The 18,731-nt window shown below is 39.9% G+C and overlaps 1 protein-coding gene across 3 annotated transcripts in view; it reads left to right on the top strand.

Annotated features, from left to right (window-relative positions):
- The window catches only part of sh2b2.S (SH2B adaptor protein 2 S homeolog), a 65,206-nt gene extending 48,053 nt beyond the window's left edge, over nucleotides 1-17,153 (top strand). For 2 of the 3 annotated variants that reach the window (XM_018249095.2, XM_041583650.1), the window contains 5 exons: nucleotides 1,454-1,548; nucleotides 3,089-3,268; nucleotides 4,575-4,768; nucleotides 10,250-10,421; nucleotides 15,226-17,153. In XM_018249095.2, coding sequence (XP_018104584.1) covers nucleotides 1,454-1,548; nucleotides 3,089-3,268; nucleotides 4,575-4,768; nucleotides 10,250-10,421; nucleotides 15,226-15,530 — 946 coding nt within the window. In that variant the 3' untranslated portion in view covers nucleotides 15,531-17,153. The remainder of the gene's footprint in view (nucleotides 1-1,453; nucleotides 1,549-3,088; nucleotides 3,269-4,574; nucleotides 4,769-10,249; nucleotides 10,422-15,225) is intronic. The other variant, XM_018249097.2, reaches the window with a different exon arrangement.
- Nucleotides 17,154-18,731: the final 1,578 nt, after the last annotated feature.

The following is an 18,731-nucleotide window of genomic DNA, read 5'->3' as shown; positions in this document are numbered from 1 at the left end:
AAAGATAGACTACAAAGAGTGGTGGTAAATGGAACATTTTCTAATTGGACCAGTGTTGTTAGTGGAGTACCGCAGGGCTCTGTACTAGGTCCCTTGCTTTTCAACTTGTTTATTAATGACCTGGAGGTGGGCATTGAAAGTACTGTTTCTAATTTTGTAGATAATACTAAATTGTGCAGAACTATAGGTTCCACGCAGGATGCTGCCACTTTGCAGAGTGATTTGTCTAAATTGGAAAACTGGGCAGCAAACTGGAAAATGAGGTTCAATGTTGATAAATGCAAGGTTATGCACTTTGGCAAAAATAATATAAATGCAAGTTATACACTAAATGGCAGTGTTGAGAGTTTCCTTAACTGAGAAGGATCTAGGGGTTTTTGTAGATAACACGTTGTCTAATTCTGGGCAGTGTCATACTGTGGCTACTAAAGCAAATAAAGTTCTGTCTTGCATAAAAAAGGGCATTAACTCAAGGGATGAAAACATAATTATGCCTCTTTATAGGTCCCTGGTGAGGCCTCATCTGGAGTATGCAGTGCAGTTTTAGACTCCAGTCCTTAAGAGGGATATAAATGAGCTGGAGAGAGTGCAGAGACTAAGTGCAACTAAACTGGTTAGAGGGATGGAAAACTTAAATTATGAGGGTAGACTGTCAAGGTCGGGGTTGTTTTCTCTGGAAAAAAGGCACTTGCGAGGGGACATGATTACACTTTACAAGTATATTAGAGGACATTATAGACAAATGGCAGGGGACCTTTTTACCCATAAAGAGGATCACCGTACCAGAGGCCACCCCTTTAGACTAGAAGAAAAGAACTTTCATTTGAAGCAACGTAGGGGGTTCTTCACAGTCAGGACAGTGAGGTTGTGGAATGCACTGCCGGGTGATGTTGTGATGGCTGATTCAGTTAATGCCTTTAAGAATGGCTTGGATGATTTTTTGGACAGACATAATATCAAAGGCTATTGTGATACTAAGCTCTATAGTTAGTATTGATATGAGTATATATAGAATTTGTGTGAAAGTAGGGAGGGGGGTGTGTATGGATGCTGGGTTTCATTTGGAGGGGTTGAACTTAATAGACTTTGTGTTTTTTCAACCCAATTTAACTATGTTACTATATTTTATTTATATTTGCCTATGATTAAGGGAATGTTTTCCCGAAACGCGTAAGGCGATGCTGTTACCTTAATATGCTACAATAAACCTCCCCATATTCATCCAGAGTGCCGCCTGTATTGCTCATTTGGATCTATGTAACTATATTACTTCTAACAGAATTATGACTTTTATTTTCCACAGTTGAATTGAAAAAAAAGCTTGAATTTGAAAGAAATAAATCTGCCCCTTATTTGCCACTGTAGTTTCTTTGTACGTTATTTTTAAATGCACATACTGAATATTTCTAAAGAGAATTTTGCTGACATTTACATTGTTCCTCTTCATATACAGAGATAGTGGAGATGACATAGAACTTTCATCTTGCGAACAGGGAACCTGCTTAGCAGGCCAGGCATCATCATGTAGCTGTGAGTTTCTTGCTGAGGGTAAGTCTTTGTATTCATCTTCTGTGCCCCCTCTACAGTGTGTGATTGCCATCATCTATTGAACTTCTATATCCTCTCAAGAAACCCTGTTGAGGAATATTAATTGTTTTGGTGACATATGTTAAAAACGGCACATTTGTCAGGGAATCTAGTGAGCCTTTTGTAGTCCTGTGCCCTTAAGCAGCCATTGGATCTGCTGCCCTATTTTTATATCATGTACCACATATAGCAATGTACCAAGTACTCTTCATATACTGTATGCACATGTGATCCACATTTAATTAGGGCAAACTCGGTAACATCACATACCAGTTCTAATTGTGCTGCTCTCGATGTGATGATTTAATAGACTTGAAAGAGGTAATGTACTAAAAGGCGCTAACTTTGCCCAGGAGCAGTAACCTATATCAACCAATCAGCAGGTAGAAGTGAACCAACATCTTATTGGTTGATATGGATTACTGCTACTGGACAAACGTGGTGCTTTTTATTACATATGGAAGCAAGTAATTTAAGGCAGAAACCACCATATGTAATATAAGACACGTAGGGGCACATTTACTAAGGGTCGATTTATTAATTAACCCTCGATATTCGACCATCGAAGCCGAAGGATTTACCACAAATACTTCGATCGAACGATCAAAGGAACGATTAAATCCTTCAAATCGAACGAGTCGAAGGATTTTAATCCATCGATCGAACGATTTTCCTTCGATCAAAAAAAGCATAGAAAGCTTATGGGGAAGGTCCCCATAGGCTAACATTGATGCTCGGTAGGTTTAAAGTGCCGAAGTATGTAGTCGAAGTAGTTCGACTATCGAATGGTCGAATAGTGGAACGATTTTTAGTTCGAATCGTTCTATTTGAAGTCGTAGTCGAAGTAGCCTATTCGATGGTCGAAGTACCCAAAAAAACTTCGAAACTTCACTTGAGCTTAGTGCCCCCACGTTTGCCCAGGAGCAGTAACCCATAGCAACCAATACGATGTTTGCATTTAAACAGGTGACTAGTAAACTGTACCTGCTGTTTGGTTGCTATGGGTTAATGCCCCTGGGCAAACGTAATGCCTTTTATTACTTAACCCCCAATGGGACATATCTAATGGTAGGGGGGTGCTGGACACATACCTTTTCTGCCATATATCCAGTGCACCTCATGTTCCTGCTGGAATATGTGCTTCTGTCTAGCAGTGGGGGGATTTGGTGCAGGGGGGGAGGTGCAGTGCGGCTGGAGGCTATGCCATACACAGCAGGGATGATGCCGATTTCTGGTCTTAATATAAAAAAAAATCATCACAAGTCCGAAATGACAATTTGACCAGCTGACATTGTTCCAAATGTAATCATTGCAATATTTCTATATATTCTTGCTTGCTAAAAGGGAGTCCGTTACTTTCAACCATTTTGAAATAATACACATTCATATTCTCATATTTTCCAGAGGAAATACTTGTTTAGTGACTAGTCAGTACTGACTTCATGCAGAATGATTTCCCCCCTAAAAAACTCACTAAAACAGTTTTCCATCCTCTCATTAGGAGTTTACCGACCTCTGGACACATGTGCTACAGATTTTTCAGCCGCCTCTGCAGTTCCACCATATCCAGCACCACTCCAAGTCAGAAACAGAGACCAGTCTTCTGCAGAACATCTTGTACATGTTCCTTTAGAACATTTTCTGCAGACATTGGAGTCTCCGGCCTCTAACCAATTACCAGGTACCTTGAAAAAAAAACATGAAAGTCACTGCATAATATTTACAGTATAGTCATATATTCATATAATTAATTGGCTTTTTGTACTGATTTATGGTAATCTCTTTATCCACATCAAAGGAGGAATCCGCACTCTCAGGGTTTAGGGCTTTAGCACATGGACAGATTCGGGGAGATTTAGTCGCCTGGCGACTGGGGCCTTTGGTCCTAACACTGAATAGAGCCGTTAGTTGGATCGTAATATTCACAAACTCCCCCACTGGCCGCCCCTGGACTCACATGCACCACTTATCTGAGATCTTATGGACAGGAACTAGAGCCTCTGGGACTCTATGCAGATGTGCTTCCCCCTTCCCTCTACAAATATACGTTTTTTTTACCGTTTACCGCTGGCATTAATGACCCATTATTAAGGATGATGATCATCTCTGTATCTGCAAATACATATAATAAACGCTACTGGATATGGGATTACAAAATGCTTCAATGTTTTACTCCGGAACATATTGTTATATTGTTGCGGTTTTTATGATTCACTACTACACCAATAAGTCTGTCTGATAATGATTTTTGTAATATTGTTTTATATGTATAGTTTCTTTCTTTCTTTTTCTTTTTATCGTTCCTTTATTTATTCACCCACCCACACTGACGCATAATAACACCATGGTCTCCTTTTCCCGCCACTGAGTGTTTAAACGATTAGTTTTGTTTGTGCAATGCACTTTGAGAAAGGCTAGAGTCCTAACCGAAAAGTTAGCAGTTTTCTTTACTTTCCTGTAATAAGAGGGTTATGCTGGACTCGTAAAACAATAACTCTCTGCAACATTTACAAATACTTCCCATAACTTTCCATTTCTTTTCCTGACTATTCCTTAGGGTATTATGAACAAATATAGCATCCACCAGAAAACCTCACAACACTGGGTTATAGCATAGGCTGGGGCAGTGGTCTGGGGGGGAGGGGCCTGGACCCCGAGTCTGACGATGCTTGAAGGGGGGTAAATTTGAATTTTTTCAGTAAGAAGTCTTATTTACTTATTTATTTGTTGTTTTTTTCATTAACTTTGTTTATTACATTCCCACGAATAGAGTTTCTTTATCTTCATCTCAGTGTTATGCTGAACTGTCTGTTTCTTTAGAATTATCTATAGAGGCTTATAATAGGTAGGTTGTTCCAAGGGATCAACAGGAATTAATAGGCTATTCTTGTATGTTTAAAAATTGCAGTAATCTAGCTCTTTCTTAAATCGTACATACATACATATAGTGATTTATAATTTACATCCTTTTTATTCTATATTCCAAGGTGATGAAGGTGAGGAGGAGATTGAGATAAATCTGTCTGATTTCCCTTGGTTTCATGGCACACTGTCACGGATCAAAGCTGCTCAGCTGGTACTTTCTGGTGGAACTCGAGGTCATGGGCTCTTTGTTATACGTCAAAGTGAAACACGTCCCGGGGAATATGTGCTGACCTTCAACTTTCAAGGGAAAGCTAAAGCAAGTATTGATGTCATTTCTCAGTAATAGTATCTTGTTTTTTATATGAAAACAACGGGTAACCCTTTTGTTTCAGAATTCCTAAATCTGTACCTTTATCTGCAAATCCTTTATAATTTAAGGATAATAATTAGCCCATGTAGACCAACAGATGAGAGGGGTGGGTGTATAATAGTTATGAAACAGTTCTCGAGAACAAAAGTCAATATGGAAAAAAGTAGTAGTAATTCCTGCTAAATAGATTGTCATATTGTAAAAAGCAAATTATTCTGTCAAAGGGGTTGTTCACCTTTGAGTTAACTTTTATATAGAGAGTGATATTCGGAGGCAATTTGCAATTGGTTTTAATTTTTTATCATTTGAGTTTTGAGTTGTGCACGCTGCACAAACAATTGAAACAATAGGTAGGTGGCCAAACCATGTGTAGTTTCTTGTACTCTCTGTCTTTCCAGCTGTGGCCTGGTCAGCGAGAGTGTTTCTAGTCGGCCTGTGTATGGCCACCTCTAGAGATGCCATCTGCAGATGCCTTACAACCTCATGTTCAACTCAATAAATTTATCAGGGGTGTCCAAACTGGAAATGCAGTTTTGAGCATCCCATGGGCCCTACATTAAACTGTTCCTCATTTCACTAACCCAACCTCTGCAGCAAATGCAAACCTCATTTGTAAAATCTTTTCACGTATAGAGTATAAACCAGCAGTAAAAACTTCTTAAAGAAGAACTAAACCCTAAAAATGTATATGGCTAGAAATGCCATATTTTATTATATTTTATACTTATTGAACCAGTCTATAGGTTCAGCATTTCAATAATAGTAATGATTCAGGCCTTCAATATTGCCACAGGAGTTTCCCATTTGGATTTTGTTGAGTGTGTCTACAACACTCACATGTTATTATTATTATTATTATTATTATTATTATTATTATTAACATGTATTTATATAGGGCCAACATATTGCATATCGCTGTAAAGTAAATGTGATTATACAACTAAATCACATGAAATTATATACATAGAACATATGGAGTTACATACATCACAATCAATACCTGTACAAAAGGTGAGGAAGGCCCTATGCAGAAAGAGCTTACACTCTAGAGGGAAGGGAGTAATACACAAGGTGTGGGAGTGGGCAAGATCGAATTAAGTGGGTGAGAAATGTGGTATTGTATGCGGTGTTGCGTTTGGTAGTTAAAGGAGAAGGAAACCCAGTCGGCGCAAAAACCCTCCCCCTCTCCCCTGTGTTGCTTCCCCTCCCCCCTGGCCTACCTGTCCCGCTGGGCAAATGTCCCTAACTTGTTACTTACCCTTCTGCGCAGGTCCAGTCTATGGAGTTCACCGACGCCATCTTCTTCCAAGTAATCTTCTTTCTGGTTTGACCAGCGCATGCGCAGTAGGAGCATTTTGCAGGTACGGATCTACTGCGCATGCGCCAAAAGTAACCAAGTGAAATCGGAAAACTTTGTGACTTTTGGCGCATGCGCAGTAGATCCGTAACCTCGAAATGCACCTACTGCGCATGCGCAAAAACGCCGGTCAAAGCAGGAAGAAGATCGCGTGGAAGAAGATGCTGCCTGTGAACTCCGTGGACTGGACCTGCGCAGAAGGGTAAGTAACAAGTTAGGGGCATTTGCCCAGTGGGACAGGTAGGCCAGGGGGGAGGAGGGAGGGGAAGCAACACAGGGGAGGGGGGGGGGTTTTGCGCCGACTGGGTTTCCTTCTCCTTTAAGCAGAGTGAGGGTAGGTTTCTCGAAAGAAGTGCGTTTTAAGAGATTTCTTGAAAGCAGAAAGGTTGGGAGAAAGTCAGACAGACAGTGGGGGAGAGAGTTCCAGGGGAGGGGTGCAGCCCTTGCAAAGTCTTGAATGCGAGCATGTGAGGAGGTAATGAGAGAAGAGTTGAGTAGCAGGTCAGTAGAGGAGCGTAGTAAGCGGTTGGGTGAGTATATAGAGATGAGTTCAGAGATGTAGGGCGGAGCAGAGTTATGTTTGAATGTCAGCGTCATTAATTTGAATTTGATTCTGAAATGTAGCGGAAGCCAGTGCAGGGATTGACAGAATGGCGAGGCAGAGGAGGAGCGGTTGCTGAGGTGTATGAGCCTTGCAGTAGTGTTCATTATGGACTGGAGAGGTGACAGTCTCTGGAGGGGAAGGCCAATTAAAATAGAGTTACAGTAGTCTAGACATGATATGACGAGAGAGTGAATAAGAATTTTGGCAGCATCTTGGGTGATAAATGATTGTATTTTTGGATATGTTCCTTTGGTGGAAGTGACATGATTTAATAAGTGACTGGATATGAGGAGTGAATGACAGGGCAGATTTGCGCCAGCAACGCTCAAGTGCACGTGAGTGTCTTTGGAGCGCTTTTGTATGAACAGTATGCCAAGGTTGAAGTGGTTTGGGTCTAGCATGTTTCGTTTTTGTAGGAGCAAACTCATTAAGGGCAGTGGTGAGAGTACTATAGTAGACAGAGGTAGCCACATTAGGACAAGAGATGGCTGAGATATTAGAGTGAAGAGAGTCAAAGGAAGAAGAGAGATGTGACACGTCTACAGCTTGCAAGTACATGTTTGGGGAATAGCAGGGGGTGTAGAGGGAGTTGAAATGTGAGCATATTGTGATCAGAGAGGGGAAATGGTGAGTTAGTAAAATTGGTGGTTGAACAGAGTCTGGTAAATACCAGATCCAGAGCATTACCATTGGAGTGTGAGGGGGAGTCTGAGCACAAAGATAAGCCTAGGGAGGAGGTTAGTGAAAGAAGTTTAGAGACAGAAGGGTTGTTAATGTTCAGTGTACTTTGAGCAGCTGTTAAAGTGTACAGTGACACCAAAAAAATAAAGTGTTTTAAAGTAATGAAAATATCATGTAGTGTTGCCCTGAACTGGTAAAACTGATGTGTTTGCTTCAGAAACACTACTATAGTTCATATAAAAGTGTTTTGTAACCATTGGGGAAATTGAAAAAGGCTACATGGCACAGGTTAAATAGTGGATAACAGATAACACCATTATGTTCTACAGAGCTTATCTGCTGTGTAACCTGAGCATTTTCTCCTTTGAATGGCTGCCCCCATTGCTACACAGCAGCTTATTTATATAAACAAAAGTAGTATTTCTGAAGCAAACACATCAGTTTTACCAGTGCAGGGATACACTGCATTCTATTTGTATTACTTTAAAACAATTTCATTTTTTGATGTTACTGTTCCTTTAAGATGCAAAATTTAGGGGTCACAAATCATCAAGCAGAAAATGAGCATGTGCAGTGACTCAGCAGAAAAGAAGATGGGGAACTACTACGGCTTTTTTGGAGACTCTGATCTGCACTGCTAAAGGAATGTGGTTACATTGGGCTGGTATAAAAACCCAACACATAGGGGCAGATTTATCAAAGGTCGAGGTGAATTTTCGAATGAAAAAATTTTGAGCTATTTTTTCTGTACTTCGACTACGGAATAGTCCAAATTCAATTCGAATTTGAAAAAAATTAGAAAATTCGAATATAGAAATTTATCATGTACTGTCTCTTTAAAGGTTGACTTCGACCAATCGCCATCTAAAACCTGCCGAATTGCTGTTTTAGCCTGTGGGGGACCGCCTAGAACCTATTTCGAGTCAATTGGTGGACTTTTTCTTTGATTCGTACGACTCGAATTCAGCTGAATAAACTTCGACTTAATTCCAGCTGTTTTTTTCTAATTCAAATTGACGTGTTTTCAATTCGAAATTCAACCCTTGATAAATATGCCCCATAGGGGGTTATTTAGTAAAACCTGAATTTTTCTGGTTGGGTTTTAAAGGGGAAATCATTTTTTTGTGGAAATAAAAAACAAAATCTTTTTTTGGGATTTATTAAAGTCCGATAATGTTAAAAGACCAAATAAAAAAGTACTTCAACTCAGACCTGCCGAGTTCATGTAGAATTCAATGGCAGATGTCCCATTGATATCACAAGTTTTTAACTGCAGAAGAAATTTTTGGAAAAATCTTTTGTTAATTAGGGGGGGAAGTCAGTGCGGATTTGTTCAGAGTCGCTTTCAGAAAATTGTGAGAACTTTTCGTATTAGATAAATAACACCCTAATTATACCCCGAGGCAGTTAAAAGTCAGAATACCAAAGTAATACATCTCAAACCTGCTGAGGTCATCAGTGTCGGACTGGGACACCAGGGGCCCACCCAAAAACCTTAGACCTGGGGCCCACCAATTAATCTTAGACCAGGGGCCCACTCTCAGTACTATTTTTCTTCCTCTCCTCACTCAACCTCTATTCTCCTAGTCTAATTTCTTTCATACTATAATCTATCATTCCATATATTTAGCCTCTTTGTTCTCATAAAAATAGGGAATGGCCATGAAATAGGCCAAATGTTTAGAACCATGAGAGCCCACTGACACCTGGGCCCACCAGGACTTTTCCTGATATCCCTGTGGGCCAGTCCGACACTGGAGGTCATGAAGAAGTCAATGGCAGACGCCCCTTTTACAATTGGAAGATCTCATGATCTGTGCTGGGTTTCCTATGATAACCCAAAAAAATTAGTGGTTTTTGAGCAGTAATCCGAAATATTTGTTTGTTTCGAATTTTTTCGAGTCTTTTCCAGCACCAAAGTTTTTGAGTTATTTTATTGATAAATAAGGCAAAATTGTGTATGGGAGTTTGGTCAACGTTGTTTTGCTAAAATAATGAGAACATTTCAAGTTTTAGTAATTAACCCCCATAATGTACAGCATTTCTTCCATGCTTCTTTAATTAAACTTTAGTTCTCCTTTAACTTTCTTAATTTCTATGGGACAAATATGCAGGGTATCCTCTTAAAGATATATATATATATATATATATATATATATATATATATATATATATATATATATATCCCTTTTGTTATAAAGTTAATTTTATATCTAGGGGGCCCATTTACTTAGCTCTAGTGAAGGAATAGAATAAAAAAAAACTTAGAATTTCGAATGATTTTTTTGGCTACTTCGACCATCGAATTGGCTACTTCGAGCTTCGACTACGACTTTGAATCGAACGATTCGAACTAAAAATCATTCAACTATTCGACCATCCGATAGTCGAATTACTGTCTCTTTAAAAAAAACTTGGACCCCCTACTTCGCCACCTAAAACCTACCGAGGCCAATGTTAGCCTATGGTGAAGGTCCCCATAGGCTTTCTAATGTTTTTTAGGTTGAAGAAAAATCGTTCGATCGATGGATTAAAATCCTTCGAATCGAACGATTTGAAGGATTTAATCGTTCGATCGAACGATTTTTCGTTCGATCGAACTGTTTGTAAATCTGCCCCCTAGTCATTTTCTAAATTTTCTTCAAAAATGGATGATCCTTTACAGCTTTCTGCTAGTTGTTTTGGAATTTTCTCTATGTACTGTTCCATTGCTGACTTGTGTATGAAGAAACAATAAACGTTGTAAAAAGAAAGAAAGATATATATGTTCTGTTTTGTATTACAGCACCTGCGGTTGTCTTTAAATGAAACGGGCCAGTGTCACGTGCAGCATCTGTGGTTTGAGACCATTTTGGACATGCTCAAGCACTTTCATTCTCATCCCATCCCACTGGAATCTGGAGGTTCTGCTGACATTACCCTGCGCAGCTTTGTTGTGGCCCAGCGCCAGTTATCAGGTGAGATGATACTATTCTTTCTAGTTACAGTCAATCTATATCCTGACCTTTTTGATATATGCCTACCAGATTTTGTGTATATTCTGCATATAAAATTATGTGTGCCAGATGAATAAATGGGTTCTTTGAAAGAACTATACAATGTTTAACCCTAATGTATCCAATGAATTCATATAATTCTGGATTCATTTTTAAAACTGGGGATGTATGCTTTTTTGATATTTATAAACACGGTTTCTATTGATAGCACTCCAGACACATAGGGCTTTCTCTAGATATGCAGACATTTGAAAACAAGAACCACTATTGCTTATCTAGAGAAAGTCCAATGAGTTCACTGAAATCTTCTATTATGCAAGCCTTTAAAGGAGACATGTAGAATAAACAAAAAAAAAACTCAAAATTTTGTAGGCAATTATGAATAATATATGATGTTGGTTTCACAGTGGGCTAAAAATAATAATAATTATTTTTATTATTATTATTAAAAATATCCCTGTTATTGAAGCTCCTTATAGATGTTCTCTGGTTCCTGTCCGTGTTTCAGATGAGGGGTGGGCGTGTCCTAATGGTCCCTGCCAGAAGCACAGTAGGAAGGGGACAGCCAATCACAGCCCTGCATTTACACAAGCAAAGACATGCTTCATTTTCCCATCAGGTCCTGCTAGATGCTGATTGGTTCCTGTCCTACAGTGCAGTGAGCTGAAGAGTGCCGGATTTGCTGGGTGGGCGCCCACACTACTTCACACCTGCGCAGGAGCGCTGGTGTGCAAGCGCCGGAGCACTGGGGAGCAGCGCGTCCCCAGTGCTCCCCATAGAGCGGTTGGGCGGCATTCCTCCCGAAAAATGTGCCACCCTAGGCCGGTCCTATGTGGCATCGCCACAAATCCGAATTTGTGGGCCTAGTGCAGCATAATTTTAGGGGCGGCATGCGTCCAGCCGCAATCAGTTCTTTAACTCTGCTTCGTGTGTAATCTCCAGTGCTCTATTCCAAACTGGCGCATGCGCTTGTGAGGGCAGGACTTGCGTAAGTGTGTGTGTGCGAGGGGTGGGCGGGCGCTAGAAGCCACTGGCATATGGACTGCCCATTTAGAAATCAGGGCCTGCCTGCACAGCCTGGGAAAGGAGGCGGCAGCAAGTGGAACAGATGCAGAAATTTACAATTTTATAGTAACAAGAAACACAATTTTGTAAATCGAAAAGAGTAAAATGCACTGGCACGCTCTTGTTTTTTATATTAAATATCTCCTTTAACATTCCCTCTAGTATCTACTACAAATGCACCTAAATCACCCACTGAATGTTCTCCATCTATTATATTTGTCTCTCTCCATAGAAGCCTGAACAGTTCTAAACTGTTATAATCTCCACAAAAGGGCCGGTGCACTGTAGTGTGGTTGTTCTGCAACTTCAGCTTTGTGTTTGTCTGTCTTTGTGTGGTTATTAATGTGTGGAAATTATCTTGCAGTCATGTAAAAAAAATAAAACACAATACACAAAAATAGGCTCGTTAAGACCTATGACACATGAGATGTTTGGTCAAAAGTGCTTTCCAAATGTCAGTGGTAGCACTATTCTTCGGGGCGACTAATCTCCACAAACTGCCTCCCGCCTTCCTTGCCGGCGGGAGGCATTTCGGGGAGATTAGTAGCCATGGAGAAGAGGAGATTTGTCGCTGGGTGACTAATCTCCCCAAATCTGAGCGTGTGTCTCTGCCCTTAAGGACCACTGTTTTTGACATAAACTCATTAGGTCATAACCTGTGTAGAGAACGGACGTTATTTGAAGTAGCATGGATTCCTTTCAGTCTGTGGAGCCGGGATATACTCTTAAAAGAGGTCAGAATGACAACAATAAAAACATTTTATACACTTCCATTAACTAGTGTGGCTTCCCATTGACTTCATCCCCAGCTCAGAATATAATGATAGTGTTCATGAGCCTGGCTTGTTTTTCCACTACTCAGCAGGATGGAAATGATGGCTGTTCTGTATGTGCTTGTTCATACACTATGCATTACATCTTAGTGGGAATAGTCAAGGGACAGAGTGAGCCTTTTACACAAAAGCCCATTGATCTCTGCTCCATGGAATCTCTAATGCTTTTAACTTTCTCTCTATTCTTTCTATCTCACATTGATCATTTTCTTTGATTCCTTTGACCTTCATTACTGGGCTCTGCCTGGTCTCTTGTTTCATATGTGATATATTGCTCTTCAAGCACTGCCAATTATCCATGAAAATAAATAAACCAACAAAAACCATTGAAATCCCAGAATTTATCTTAGGGCAGAGACACACGCTCAGATTCTAGATGATTAGTTACCCAGCGACAAATCTCCTCTTCTCCGGGACGACTAATCTCCCCAAACTGCCTTCCTGCCAGCTAGAATGTAAATCCCCGGCGGGATGGCAATCGGTGCGCTTCGTTTTCCGAAGTCATCGGATGTTGCCTCACGAGGAAACTTCGGGCGACTTTGGAAAACAAAGAGCTCTGAGTGCCATTCTGCCGACGATTTCGATTCTAGCCGGCGGGAGGCAGTTCAGGGAGATTAGTAGAAGAAGAGGCGATTTATAGCTGGGCAACTAAATCTCCCCGAATCTAAGAATGTGTCTCTGCCCTTAAAGGGATACTGTCATGGGAAAAACTGTTTTTTCAAAATGAATCAGTTAATAGTGCTGCTCCAGCAGAATTCTGCACTGAAATCCATTTCTCAAAAGAGCAAACAGATTTTTTTTTTATATTCAATTTTGAAATCTGACATGGGGCTAGACATTTTGTCAATTTCCCAGCTGCCCCAAGTCATGTGACTTGTGCTCTGATAAACTTCAATCACTCTTAACTGCTGTACTGCAAGTTGGAGTGATATCACCCCCTCCCTTTTCCCCTCCAGCAGCCAAACAAAAGAACAATGGGAAGGTAACCAGATAGCAGCTTCCTAACACAAGATAACAGCTCCCTGGTAGTTCTAAGAACAACACTCAATAGTAAAAACCCATGTCCCACTGAGACACATTCAGTTACATTGAGAAGGAAAAACAGCAGCCTGCCAGAAAGCATTTCTCTCCTAAAGTGCAGGCACAAGTCACATGACTGGGGGCAGCTGGGAAATTGACAAAATGTCTAGCCCCATGTCAGATTTTCAAAATTGAATATAAAAAAAAACTGTTTGCTCTTTTTGAGAAATGGATTTCACTGCAGAATTCTGCTAGAGTAGCACTATTAACTGATGTGTTTTGAAAAAAACATGTTTTCCGATGACAGGATCCCTTTAAGGTCTGACGATGACTGTGATTTAGGATTACTTACCAGTAAATTATTTGGGGTGTAACTACAGAGGAACAGACCCTGCAGGGGGCCCAGGAGGTATATGGGGCCCCATGAGGTGCAAATAAGGAGCGATTTCAACATTTATTGGCAAAACAGGGCTCTCTGGATATGTTGGGCGCCATAAAAATAAATTTGCTATGGGGTCCATTAACATGTAGCTTTGCCACTGGGAATTATTGCTGTATCTAACATTATGCATCATGGAAAACTCTAGTTTAGCACCTATTGGTCTTGACACACAAATCTGGTTTATTGCACTGGCCAGACTAGATTCCACATAATTACTTGGAGCTTAAAGATAGAGCCTAATGCATAAATACTTTATATTCACATGCCCGTGCCCTATTCTCTGCACTGCTGGTCCTGACTACATGTAGCATTGACACAATACTTCGGTAATCAGATGTCCTATAGCTAAGACTCTAATTCCCACAATGCCTTGCACTCTTCATTGATTCTCCTTTGTCGCAGCTCTATCAGTTGCACTGTATGCATGGTGTTGCAGGGTTTGGAGTCTTGTTGGAGGAGAGCTGACTAATGCTATATTGTTTCAGTGGTGAAGGTAATCAGAACCAGCATCACAGAGAATAGCAGGGAAGGGCAGACAGATACAGATTTCAAGAAAACATACATCAACAGCTTCAAAATGATTGGAAATGACCATTGATTAGTTGATTACCATTACAGTACTTTTGGTTTTATTATTCAAATGTTATTTCTGGGCAATACCTCCTTTCATTCAGCCAGAACATGCTTTCAACAGAAACCCTATTTATCAGAATACAAATGCTTATTTCAGCAGTGAGATTACTAATTAGATAGCCGCTCAGTGTGACTAAATTATTAGTGTGCAAAATGTTGAGCAATTGTATCAGAAATTATTTGCACAATTAAACTGCACAATCAGTAAAAGCAAAGGAAGAAGGATGTGGTTCTAAATAATCATCAGAAAATCTATAACTGATCTCTTTAATTGCAGGCCCAGTTTTTCTTGATATCTAAGAGGTCATTTAAAGCATTTTTGGGTTATTGAATAGCTCTTAGATTTCCATTAAGCCTTTCTGTGACAAAAGCAGATCTGCTTAACGGAACAAAAACCCACATTTTTATACAGAACAGATTTTGTGCTGACATTGCTTCAAGAGACCGTCTGTAAGTCAGCAGTGAGTGCTGCAACTGTAGACACACAATATGATATGAGTGATAAATGTTGCCATATTGTGTACTGGTACTCTATAATTGAAAATGCACTCTAGAACAAAATCAACAATCTTGGAACTCTTCCTGCATTTGGCAAGGAAACCTGAAATAAAATGAAGTATGCATGTGAGGTCGGCAGATGTAGGACCTTGGAGCTTGGGACAAGGCTGGTCTTACCTGTAACCTGTCAGACAAACACCAAAATTGTCTATTGTACAGAAGGAAAAATTTTTTTAATTTTAATAAGATGCCAATCTTTCTACTGTTCTTTCAGCAGATCCTGCACCTTCCCAAAGCACGAGTGTCCAGCAACAAAACAGTAGGACTGAAACTCAACACTACTTTGCAAGTTCCGGAGCAAGTAACATACACCCAGTGTCTCCCCCCGAGAGCTCAGCCTCAGCTTCAGCCCCGCACCCAGCATACCACCGAGTAGAAGCCACTCTTGCCACCCGAAGCCGTAGCAACAGTGCAGAACTTTTGCTAGAATCACCCAACGGGAGCACAGAAGATTACCATGAGAGTGATGGGTCTCGGAGTAGAACTAGGGCTGTGGAGAACCAGTATTCTTTTTACTAAATCATTTGGAATGAAACTTGGGCACTACTACATTTTCCTTCATTCACACTGTATGGCCTGTATTTACTAAGTGGTGCTAGTCTTTAAGCAACCTACCAAAATCAGAGGACATTAGCTGGTGTGTGTCTTATTGAGTAGCACACCTTAGAACCTACCTACTGTCTTTACCTTTTATAATTCCTGTATGTTTTTTTGTCTCATGTAGCTAATAGCAAAGTGCAGCCTTTCCAGACCTTGGGAGTTATTGGAGCATCTGACTTCATATCACATTCAATAGCGAATAGCACTGTAACTTGCAGAAGAAATGGTTTACTAATGCTACCAATAGGCATAATTCTTGATCCAATTGAACCCTATTTCCACTAACAATCTAAGCGAATCGGTACATTCTTTTGCCAATGGGGATCGGAGGGCCCCTCTGAAGATATTTTGCCTGGTGGGGCCCGGCCACAACCATCCGCAGTACTGTGCTGCAACTTTTTATTCCAAATTCCACATGTTTCAAGTCGACAAGGACCCTTGAAAAACGTGGAATTGGGAATAAAAAGTTACAGCACAGTACTGCGGATGGTTGTGGCTTCCTTCATACTGTGTGCTTTTACTGATTGGTTGCTATTGGTTAGTATACTGATTGCAAACTTTACAACTTCATTACATTATGCCAAAACTGCCTTAAAATTTGCTTCTGTTGTTGTAAGAAGCTCAGCGTGGTTTCCTTCGTATGAAGTAGGCAAAGAGGCATAAGTGTTGTGAATGTACTGGTGCTACTCATGCTACACTAAGGCAGCACTAACCCTTGTGCAAATCTACTCAAAGCAGTTAGTGGTGTAAATAAGACCATAGAGTGAACAAGTTCTCTTGGCTTCCATTTTTACAACGTCCTTAAAGGGGGATGTCAAGTAACAATTTAATTAAAGGCAACTAATTATAATAAGTGTGATATCAAGTTTTACATTGCCTGCGTGTGTTTATTCATTTATCTTCTCCCCAGCATTTAAGATGATGCCTTAAAGGGCGGCTAGTTTGATTAGGTTAAAATAATGTCATTACATTGACTTCTTCTATCTTGTTATTCACACTCATCGCTCCTTGTGATGTCAGAAAGCAGCGAATCCAGTTTGATGTTAAAACTCAGACATGACTCCAAAGCTGCCGTTTCTCCTTTGTCTTTTTCAAACGACGAAAAATTTGGAATGAATCGTATTTATGTGAATGAATCAGTTGTGACATTCACTGATCATTACAAGTTTCCAGAACTCAGTAGAGATATATAATATACCTATAATGCTGTCCGTGTTATTGACAATGAAGGCCTAGGGAAGTAGCAGTTCTGCCTATTGCATTGTGCTTTCATGGACACTATGGGGCTGAAACCACGTTGATCCTTCAAACAAATGAATTAAATAATAAATACGCTGGCCCTTGGACTTCATGTGCCAGGATATTTTTTAATTTTTTGACTAAAGAATTGAAGTGGCCATACACATTCAGAATTGGTATATATAGATAAATAAAGTGTGTGAACCGTGAATCTTCTGCTGTTGCTAAGAGACCTTGCCGGGTCGACGGAGAGCCAGCACCAACATTGCAGGAAAGTGAAGAGGCGGGAGAGCGGTAGATATATCATTTAACACTCAGAATTGGGTCATTTGATTGTTTTTTGACCATACTGACCAACCATCTGAGGACAGTCAGTGAAGAAGAGTTGCACCCCTGCAGTTGGTCCCAATGAACCATAGAATAGAAAGACTATGGGGGTTATTCACTAAACTCCGAATGCAAAAATCCCGAAAAAATTTTCTTTATAAAATCAGACTTTTAAAAAAAATCCGGCATCTCAGACCTGTCAAGGTTGCATATAGGTCAATGGGAGAAGTCCCAATGATTTTTTGATGTGCGCTGGGTTTTTGGGAATTCCCCCGACGTTTTTGGGCAAAATTCTGAGTTTTCAGGTGAAAAATCCAAAAAAATCGTGAAAATCATATGAAAAATCCCAAAAAAATAGTGAAAATGTAACGCAAACAAAATTTCCGGGAAAGTGTATTAATAAACAAGCCCAAAAAATCCGTGCGGATTTGGTCAGAGTTTTTTTCAGAAACTATTGAGATAAATTCGGACTTTGATAAGTAACCCCCTTCATGTATATGGCCTGTTGTACAGTATCTGTCCATTGGGCCAATCAGTCAGATACCATGCAGGTTGGACCTGTGTATGACCCCCATCAGCTAAATATATCAAGCTCATCCTCCACAAACATACCCTGGGGAACATTATTACTTTTTCACCAATATAATGAAATTGTGCATCACTCTGCTATGTGATCAGTGAACACACGTGTGCCTAGTTCCTGTGGTTCTAAAGCCTATAACCATCTATAGAACATTTCATGTAATAGCAATGCAAAGCTTTATGGTCACCTTTTTTATCTGAGAGGGCGAGACACAACTGCCATTTTTTTTCTGAATTACTGACTGCCATTGTTCAAAATGTACGGGCTCCTAAGATTTCTGGGAACTAGATATTCCAGCTTCTTTTATCATTTATTTGGAGGCTAAGGATGCAGGGAGACGCAGTCAATAGCAGCTACAGAGCAAGGAACCTGCCATCCCTGCAAATCCAAGACGCAACGAAAATGCAGTTCCAAAAATACTTTTTTTTAAAGGAATTTTTGTTTTCTATGTAGATCAGTTGTATAAATGAACTTTTGTTGTAGTATTGTTATGTAATTTAAAGACTGCCAAAATACACCTGTGACGCATATGTCCATATGTTTTGGTAATGTAGTGATTTTTTGATATTTGTATGATTTTGTCCCCTTTATCACACAGTTCTTCTTAAATATACTAGTAGAGTCTTTAATAAAATATGTCTAATTATATCTCCTGTCTAAAGAGTATTCACTGTGGTGCTATTTTTATATCGATTAATATTATTAATAGTATGACATATGGAGACAGATTCTTCTCAAGGATTTCTTGCAGGACCTATCCAAAAATTACAAAGACTAACATCCATGAGTAAACAGTAAACACTGTTGCGGGATGAAACTTTGCCCAAATGTTGCCGGACTACAAATCTCAGCATACCTCAAGATATAAGGATTAAAACATGCTGGGAGCTGTAGCCAAGGAACCCCATGATCGTGTTCTTAAAGTGATACTGACACCAAAAAATGTATTTTCAAAATATTCTACATTAAAA

Source organism: Xenopus laevis, chromosome 2S, assembly GCF_017654675.1.
Source record: "Xenopus laevis strain J_2021 chromosome 2S, Xenopus_laevis_v10.1, whole genome shotgun sequence".
Taxonomy (NCBI): Eukaryota; Metazoa; Chordata; class Amphibia; order Anura; family Pipidae; genus Xenopus; species Xenopus laevis.
Note: the sequence above shows the minus strand (reverse complement) of the source record. Positions and strands in the feature narration are given on the sequence as shown.